At 44.6% G+C, this 9,835-nt stretch overlaps 1 protein-coding gene across 1 annotated transcript in view; it reads left to right on the forward strand.

The window, feature by feature from the left end:
• Positions 1-834: 834 nt before the first annotated feature.
• The window catches only part of LOC115378272 (kinesin-like protein KIF20A), a 33,668-nt gene continuing 24,667 nt past the window's right edge, over positions 835-9,835 (forward strand). The window contains exons 1-11 of the mRNA XM_030078461.1: positions 835-954; positions 2,308-2,436; positions 3,584-3,673; positions 4,765-4,884; positions 5,302-5,440; positions 5,885-6,069; positions 7,031-7,076; positions 7,194-7,333; positions 8,016-8,088; positions 9,285-9,396; positions 9,513-9,584. Coding sequence (XP_029934321.1) covers positions 2,332-2,436; positions 3,584-3,673; positions 4,765-4,884; positions 5,302-5,440; positions 5,885-6,069; positions 7,031-7,076; positions 7,194-7,333; positions 8,016-8,088; positions 9,285-9,396; positions 9,513-9,584 — 1,082 coding nt within the window. The 5' untranslated portion in view covers positions 835-954; positions 2,308-2,331. The remainder of the gene's footprint in view (positions 955-2,307; positions 2,437-3,583; positions 3,674-4,764; positions 4,885-5,301; positions 5,441-5,884; positions 6,070-7,030; positions 7,077-7,193; positions 7,334-8,015; positions 8,089-9,284; positions 9,397-9,512; positions 9,585-9,835) is intronic.

The following is a 9,835-nucleotide window of genomic DNA, read 5'->3' on the forward strand; positions in this document are numbered from 1 at the left end:
TTTTTTTAAGTGGTGGCTTTTATTGTACAAAAACAAATGAATAAAATGATTTAGAACCAAAATCGATTATTTAAAAAAGATGAAAAAAAATTAAATCATTTAAACTAATAAAACAATATTATAGTTTTCGGAAATAATTATAAAAAAGCGTACTGTACAGCCCACAGACAAAACAAACCGTCACATGACGTCACTTCTAAACACAATAAAAGAATTAAATGAACATTTTATTTTCACTTTTGCTCTTCAGTGTTTGAATGAAGCCCAGATCGGCTTCACAGTCCTCAAACTCAGGAGAGCAGCGCCCATCATGTCCGACCTGAGGAAGCATGTCTGCAAAGTGCAAAACTGAGTTATCACTAAAAAACAAACAAAGGTAATGAGTTAAAATGAATAAAAAGAGTTTTAGAAAATAAAATACAGATTTTTTTTTTTTTTTTTTTTTTTTTTTTTTTTAGAACTAAAAGAGAAATAAATCAAAGCCCAGGATGCCCTACATGATGAACAAATAAATGCACATTTTGTTTTCACTTTTGCTCCTCGGCGTTTGAATGGCTCACACAGGATTTAAATTTATTAATACACACATTTTATATGTATATATTTAGAGGAAATATTAATTAAATATAAGACGAGGGATTTCTGTCATGGCAGATCCGTTGTGATGACTCGACGGAGGCTCCGGCGAGCAGGTTTTCACTCCTTTTCTTTTCTTTTCTTTTCTTTTCTTTTCTTTTCTTTTCTTTTTAAATGAGTGTCTGTATATAGAAATAACACCACGAAGCTACACTCTCCGAAGCGACAGGTGGCGGTGTGCACGCTTTAAAGTCGGCTGGGAATCCGCCATGAAAACACGTAGAAGAAGAAGAGTAACTGTGACGTCACGCGGCTCCTGCTTCGTGATTGGTCGCTGTGTTCATTTTGAACAGTGAGCCGCTCTTCTCCCGGGCCGAGGTGAGTGACTGAGGCTGTTTGCTGAAGTTTCGCGTTAGTTTTCTGCCTCAGGGTTTGTTTCTCCGTGTCGCACACAGGAATGTGTGTGTTTGCTCCGTGTCTCTGTGTTAAAGCGGTCAGCTAACAACCCGGTGGTCGTTACTTAATACTTACTGTGAGCTGAGAGCTGACCGGCCACCGAGAAACGCTAACACATGCTAATGCTAACAACAAGCCGCAGGTTCACGTGTTAAATCCCTCCAGTCTGCTGTTTAATGCTTCAGTTCAGCTCTAACTTGGCTTTGTATTTTGATATGAGTGATTCTGTGTTAGTACATGACGTTAGCTTATTTAGAGGGAACAGCACGAGCGACTGTTTACTTCCGGCGTCCCGCTGATTCCGTGCAGACAAAGTGACTTCAGACTCCGTTCAGATTTCCTGACTTCCGCCTGTTTTACTTCACTGGCAGATGTGCTTACACGTTAAAAGACGACCTACATGTTTTTTATGAATCAGCAGGGGCCGCTGGTGAAATCGGCATACAGCATAAACACAGTCAGTGTCCACTTTATCAGCTCCACCTGTATAATCTAATCTAATCTAATCCAGTCCAGCTGTTTCCTCATCTGCTGCCTATAATGCTCAGTTTTTCTTGTTGTCACGGTAACAGAGGTGTTCATTCACTTCTGTGTTTGGCATTGAGCTCATAGTTAGTGCTGCACTTTACTGACAGCTGTTTCCACTATTCTGTCCCCCGTCATTGTTTATAAATAGGGAGGACAAAAAACTGGAACCCCTCTCAGTATAATGCAGTCCAGTAGCAGACCTGCAAACTACAACCTCAGTAATAAACACAGAATTAAAGTGACACATTCTGCACAATGTCAACACAAACTGAACATGATAAACTCTGATAAAAGGTGGAGTTTATGGCAGAGCTGCATCAGACTGGACGCTGTGCTGTTTTAGACTGGTGTAGCTACATGTACTGTATTGATTTCAAATTTGGGAATTCCTGTGTACTGGCAGCCGGTTGTCCAGACTTTGCACAGAATATACCTCAACACCAGGAGAGATATAAATATGTTTAGAAAAATTAAACAGAACACATGTACAACATCAAGCAGACTGCACTGAATTAGCAGAAAATGAACATCCCACAGCTACAAGGGGGATGTGGAATCAGAATAAACATTGTGACCGTGAGTGGGAAAGAGTGGATGTGTGGTTTGGGTTAACGATTGATTATTTCATCTGTAAAATGGTTTAACTGATGGCAGATGTTAGTCATGTGCCACACAGGGTCGGGGTTCTGTTTGGGACGAGCTCCTCTGACCCACATTCTGGTGTTTTTGCTCTCCTCCACCCCGCAGAAAGACGACTGACGGTCCGGCAGGATGATGGACTCGTGTTTAGCCGGGAAGCCGGAGAGGGTGGGACCGGTGGAGGTGGACGACATCCGGAAAGATCTGCTCACCGACTTCTCTGCCCTGCCCACACAGGTGTGCTCACCTGTCTGTTTGTTTGGGTCATTACCTGCAGGCAGCTGCAGGGTTAGAATGAGGCTTAATGATAACCATGTTCTAGTTTTATCAGGAATTTAGAAGACAAAATGAAAATGATGTTCTGGAAACGATCACAGTCTTGATGAGGGAAACCAGACGAGACCAGGTGGCGGGCCGCGCTCCGAGTTTTAAATTTATTAAAATCAAGCTTCTGTATCTGTGTGTTTGTTTCCAAACACACTCAGTTGTATCAGGATACTTTTCCTTTTAATCAGTTGATAACTTATTGTTATGTCGTATATTCAGGACTGATCAGCGGTGTGTGAAGCTGACTAGCTCACTTTATTCAAGTCCGTTTTTAAGTGGAAATCCTCAAATGTTCATCAACTCCATTTGAACAAAATAAGGGAAACACTGTGAAAACTCTGTGTGTGTGTGTCCACCCCAAACATACATACACACACACACACACACACACACACACACAGTGTGGACCTGCCATGCCACCTACAGGACTGTTGGTGCACAGCAGCTTTGTCAAATGAACAAAAGTATTTGTTTTCCTGTACAAAGTAAATCTGATAGTGTGGTTAAATCCTGGTTTACATCCTAAGGTCGGATTAAATCGACTTGCAGGCCAGATCTCGCCCCTGGGCCTTATTTTGCCTATGTGGGATGGATAGATAGATAGTAGGGCTGCACGATTATGAACAAAATGATAATCACGATTATTTTGATCAATATTGTGCAGCCATAATGGATAGATGGATATGCACACACACACACACACACACACACACGCTGTATACAATCTGTAGGTGAGGGACAAGTTTTTGACTTTTGAAGTGTTGTTGTTTTATGCAGTTCGATGATTCGTGTTGGACAAAAAGAGAGAGAGAGAGAGAGAGAGAGAGAGAGAGAGAGAGAGAGAGAGAGAGAGAGAGAGAGAGAGAGAGAGAGAGGTGTAACACACTGACAGAAATGATTGGGCTTAAAACACGTCCAGAAGTGCCGTGTGTGTGTGTGTGTGTGTGTGTGTGTGTGTGTGTGTGGAGAAATGTGAGAAACAGAGATGGTTTGTGGTCAAAGCCCCGAGGCTCTCAGGCTCTGAGGCTCTGAGGGATGACGGTGTTTTCCTCAGCAGGAGAGGCTTCAGGCTCAGACGGAGAACCTGCAGGTCTACCTGAGGATCCGACCGTTCACCTCCACAGAGAGCGACAATGGAGAGTCCCAGGTAACACACACACACACACACACACACACACCCACACACTCGCAGACCCAGACTCTGTGCTGGGTTTCCTTCAGGATTTTTGAAACTGTGGGGGAGGCTTCAGCACTTAAAACTGTTTTTATAGATCAATACTTTATTTAAATGTCAAGATGTCACCGTATCCCTGTCTAATGGCACAGGGAGAGAACTTTATCTTTGTTTTTTTGAAAAAGAGCTCTAAGGTTAATCGATCCATTTTGCGTCCCAGCCGGATTCCCTGAGCTTACTTTGCTTCTTCCCTCTCTCTCCTCCTTCACTCTCTTCTTCCCTGCTCCCTCTCCTGCCTCACCATGCTCACCTGCACCCTCCTGCTCTGCGCCTCCACTTTTCTCTCCTCCATTCGCCTCCTCCACTATCTCTGCCTGTGTACTTGTCTAATATAATTAGGAACAAGTGTTAGATTCTCTCACATCACCAGCAGAACAACAACAATAACAATAATAATAATAATAATAATAATAATAATAATATCATTTCTATTCCTCAGAACCTGAGGGCATGACGTCACGATAAATCAAGAACATTGAGCCTCCTTTATCTAACTTTACCTGACTCTCTTCCTCGGGAACCTGAATGCGTCATTACAGAAAATTACCTGGCATTAAGCTGTGTCGTGTCGTTTTTCAAAACGTATGTGAAATGTGACACGTTGAGGCCAAACTGTGCATCCGTAACGTTAAACGTTACTGTCGGTAAAAATGCAGTGTTAACATTAACGATAGCATTAGGGTCGTTTTCACAGGCTTGAACAAAAAAAATTATTAAATTTAATCTTGCCCAGGTACCTTTCTCTCGCCCGTCTCTCTCCCTCTGCCAGCGCGCAGCAGCAGAATCAAACAGGCGGCTGATGACTCCAGTGTTCATTTTCAAAATAAAGTTGATTGCAGCGTAGTGTAACATTTAATGATTTTTAAATTATAATTTCAAACTCTGATTATAGTTAGTATATATGTGCACAAATACAGGCAATATATGTGAATATCCATTCATACAATATACTTTATTTATTAATTTCATGTAGCGGAAACCCTGCTGTGTGTTTTCTCCTGCAGGAGTGTGTCACCATGGAGGGCTCACACACCGTGGTCCTGAAGGCTCCTAGAACCTGTCAATCAAGTCGCCAGAGCGAGAAGCCCCTCCCACAGACTGCCCAGAGGTTCACCTTCACCCAGGTAACACACACACACACACACACACACACGCCCACCTGTAGAAAACAGCTTTAATGGTTCAAGGGGAATTTCACCTGCGTTTCTTCCTCAGTAGTGTTTGATTGATGAGCAGGTGATCGGTGTGATGGGAGGTTTGATTGATTACTGTGACAGAAGGGAACTGAGAACTCGTTTTTAAAAAATGGAGACAAAAACAGACGTGTGTGTGCTTCCTTTAGAAGCCATGCCTCATTTTCTGTAATTTTATAAGTAAAGAATAAAACTGTTGTCCCTCACCACGAGGAGAGGAGGGGTGTCAGACAGGCCACAGCGCCACCCTGTGGACTGAGCTGGAACTGTGTGTGTGTGTGTGTGTGTGTGTGTGTGTGTGTGTGTGTGTGTGTGTGTGTGTGTGTGTGTGTGTGTGTGCGCGCACAGGTGTTTGGTCCAGACTCCAGTCAGAGGAGGGTGTTTGAGGGTTCAGTTCGAGGTTTGGTTCGGGACGTCCTGGACGGAGGAAACTGTCTGGTGTTCACCTACGGAGTGACCAACGCCGGCAAGACCTTCACCTTCCTGGGTGAGACTCACCTGTCTGCCTGCTCACCTGTCTGTCTGCTCACCTGTGTGTTCACCTGTCTGCCTGCTCACCTGTCTGTCTGCTCACCTGTGTGTTCACCTGTCTGCCTGCTCACCTGTGTGTTCACCTGTCTGCCTGCTCACCTGTGTGTTCACGTGTCTGTTCACCTGTGTGTTCACCTGTGTGTTCACCTGTGTGTTCACCTGTGTGTTTACCTGTGTGTTCACCTGTGTGTTTACCTGTGTGTTTACCTGTGTGTTTACCTGTGTGTTCACCTGTGTGTTCACCTGTGTGTTTACCTGTGTGTTTACCTGTGTGTTTACCTGTGTGTTCACCTGTGTGTTCACCTGTGTGTTTACCTGTGTGTTTACCTGTGTGTTTACCTGTGTGTTTACCTGTGTGTTCACCTGTCTGTCTGCTCACCTGTGGCTTTGCGTCCGTCAGGTCCGGAGCACGACTCGGGGCTGCTGCCTCGCTCTCTGGCTGTGATCTTCAGCAGCCTGGAGGGCCGTCTGTACGGCGGCTGCGACCTGAAGCCGACTCGCTGCCGGGACGTGAGCCGGCTGAGCCGCGAGCAGCAGCAGCAGGAGAGCAGCCGCAAGAGCAGCCTGCTGAGGCTCCTCAAGGAGGTCAGACACACCGAGCGCACCCGCACTGCGCCTCCCAGCCGGGAGGAGGTCAGACACACCGAGCGCACCCGCACGGCCCCTCCCAGCCGGGAGGAGCTCAGAGCTCCTGACGCAGCACAGAGCCTTGACCCAGTCAGCTCAGACAGCGTGGCTCACATACAAACAACATATACAGATACAAACATACCGTATTTCACCAATTAATCGCCCGGGCGTTTAATATGCAAAATCGACTTGGACCCCGGGCGTTTAAAAGAACCAGGCGGCTATTCGCTGCAGGCCTTTATTTATTTTTGCACCACGTCATTATCGTGATGACAGCTACTGTCCAACATATTTTCAGTTGGTCGATTTAATATTACGGAACACCCTTTTGTTCTGACGTTAGCTAGCGCTCTTATTTTGACAGAAAACGGAAGTGCCGCACTGTTATTGTGCGGCTAACTGTTTACTTCTACAAAAATAAGGTGAACAGCCTTATTTTGGGTTACCTCAATATAATGAAATAATCGCCCCGGCGGTTATTCGGGTGGGCGTTTAATACGCAAAATGCGTGCAGACCCCAGGCGTTTATAAGAACCCGGCGGCTATTTGCGGCCGGGCGATTAATTGGTGAAATACGGTATATCAAAATGTATACAAGTACAAAAGTGTATACAAATCCACTGATTAAAAATAAATATATAATAAATTACTCCTGGTTTAAGCCACGCCCACTTTTCTCCTGTATCCAAAGTATTTTGCCCCAAAACAAAAACAGTGTCTGCACACCGCGAACTGTGTGTGTAATGTACATTAAAACTAATGCAAACACTGCAACCATTTATTAAAAATCAGTGTGTTTAAAGTCTCTCTCTCTCTCTCTCTCTCTCTCTCTCTCTCTCTCTCTCTCTCTCTCTCTCTCTCTCTCTCTCTCTCTCTCTCTCTCTCTCTCTCTCTCTCTCTCTCTCTCTCCCTGCAGAGTGACAGCAGAGGTCTCTCTCTCTGCAGATCCACGTCTCTAGAAGGTCAGTGACTCTCATTCACCGTTCTAACTCATCAACATCAGGCCTGCATCGCTGCACCTGCACTCACAGACCTGTGTGTGTGTGTGTGTGTGTGTGTGTGTGTGTGTGTGTGTGCAGGCTCCTCCCTCAGCGACAGCAGTGTGAGCAGTGTTTCGGAGGACAGCTTCAGTCTGGACGTCGGCTCTGACACCAGCTTCTCCGTCTGGGTTTCCTTCTGTGAGATTTACAACGACAACATCCACGACCTGCTGGAACAGGCAAGACGCCGCCGCGCCGCGCCGTGATGTCACAATCTCTTCTTATTCAAAGTAGAATTTAATTTGTTTTTCCACAGAAAGACAGAAACACTGAGATGATCCACCTGAAGGACAGGAGGGTTACAACATTTATTTCAGTTTGACTGAAATCATTCACTTTTATTTAAATGCTTGTGAAAGGCAAAATTTCTGGTCATTTTCTTCTTTTAAATTAATTTATTCATTATTATTTTAATTTTTTTCTTAGATTTTTTTCCCCATAATGTTAATTACACATTTTGTTAATTCAAAGCAGGGTTTGTGTTGGCTTTTCTGTAAACTTTGACACTGCACACTTCACTTTTCTAATTTACTGCTAATGACTATCAGACCTAAATATCATTTATCCATGTACTGATAATACTAATGATCAGTATCTGTATTAGCCCTTAAAAATCAATATTGATTGATCCACAGCTCATCCATCACTCCTCACCAGTTCCTCCATGAAGTTTCACCCAAACCTTTACATCTTTAGTTTTTGTTATTTTGCTGACGAGGCAGATGTTCACCTGAGAACCGAGTCACAGTTTCTGCCTTCTGATCAACAATTGTTATTGATCAGAAGTATCAATACGCCACGTGATGCTGAATGTTCCCGAGCAGCTGAGGAGACTGACGGGTTCTGCTGCTCTGTGTTCAGGTTCCCAGTGGAACCCACAGGAGAACCGTGCTCCGCCTGTCCCAGGACGTCAAGGGGAACTCCTTCGTCAAAGGTAACGTGTGTGTGTGTGTGTCTGTGTGTCTGTGTCTGTGTGTGTGTGTGTGTGTGTGTGTGTGTGTGTGTGTGTGTGTGTGTGTGAAGCTGTGCGCATGCGCCGGCGTCAGTAGGTTGCAAATTCCAGCATGCTGGATTTCCACACAAACTATTAAATCTTACCCGTTGTAGCTGCCAGCGTAAACGCAGAAAGACTCAATAATGACAGAAGTGCCACTGGGCAACACACACAACTCCAAATCAACAAAACTGTTAAAAGTGGCTGCTTTGCCTCATTCCAACCTGATAACACATTTAACAATATTGTTGGAAGCTGTCCAGATACTCCAGGTATTGTTTTGATCGATGAATCCACCAAGTCTGTCACAATCACAGAGACTGGATGTTCCTCTGATGTGAACATGGACACATGCTTCAGTTATAAATGGTCTAAATACCAAACACTTGCAAATGCCATCTCTGCATGTGGGTATAAGTGTAAAATCATAATTTTGATCTTTGGTAGCCTGGGGCATGTTCACAGGATGTGTGTGTGTGTGTGTGTGTGTGAGGACTCCAAGCTGCTGGACTGGCAAAAACAGTTGCAAAGCAGCTGGTTAAACCCTGCTCTGTGTCTGCATCATTGGCAGTTATTATACATGGAAAAGACTCTGTCACCTTCACCCACAGCCTCATGCTCTCTGTCTGCCCCAGCCTGTAGTTCACTCTGTGGTTAAGATCTTGTATTGCTGTATATTGACTCTTACTACTATTGGGTTTTGATGATATATGTTTGTTTTTTTTCTTAAAATCCAATAAATGAATTCAAATGTGTATTTATCCGGTTCATGCAGCAGCAGCCTCTTGCAGGTAGAAAACTGGAGGTTCCTTTGAATCGCAGATCGGCGAATTGGATTATTTCTCTTTTTGTTACTCAGCCGTTGTTGTGACGTTCAAAAACATCCACTGAGACACGATCGTCTGAAAAACTGGATGCTTCTGATGCCATTATTTTATTTGTCTGTATTGCTTCGTCTGTAGTTTGAGTCTATAGTGTGGTCATATAGAGGTGATTTTCAAAACTTTCCACCAATGGGATTCCTTGGGACTCTTTTCCCCTCACTCAGGACAAACTGAGGATACAGAATCTCTTGCAGTTTGTCCTGGGTGTTTTCATGAAGTGAGTGGCCTGAAGGGGTTCTGTCTGTGTTTCAGACCTGCGCTGGGTCCAGGTCAGCAGCTCGGAGGAGGCCCACAAGCTGGTCAGGATCGGCAGGAGGAACCAGAGCTTCTCCTCCACCAGACTCAACCAGCTGTCCAGCAGGAGGTGGGCCTCGCTCTCACACACACACACACACACACACACACACACACACACTCTGCTGTCAGGTTTGTGTGTGTGTGTGTGTGCTGGGCTCTGACGCTGTCGCTCCGTCTCTGCAGCCACAGCATCTTCTCCATCCGGATCCTCAGGGTGCAGGACGCCCAGCCTCCCAGAATCCTCGGCGTCAGCGAGTAAGACCACGTCTCATTCTCTCCGTTTCTCTGTGGACTTTCCCTCAGCGTGGAAATATGAGACAGAGAATAAATATGGAGTTTTAAAACGGAATAAAAAAATCCTATGGTATAAAATATATATGTATAATTTTGTCTATAAAATCTGCTGTGTGTCTGAAAGCAGGAAAAGTTTTTTATTTTTATTTGTTATAAAAGAGACAGAATCATTCCTGGAGCTGTAAATGCACACCTGTGGCACCTTTAAACAC

The sequence above is a fragment of the Myripristis murdjan genome, chromosome 19 (assembly GCF_902150065.1).
Source record: "Myripristis murdjan chromosome 19, fMyrMur1.1, whole genome shotgun sequence".
Lineage (NCBI taxonomy): Eukaryota > Metazoa > Chordata > Actinopteri > Holocentriformes > Holocentridae > Myripristis > Myripristis murdjan.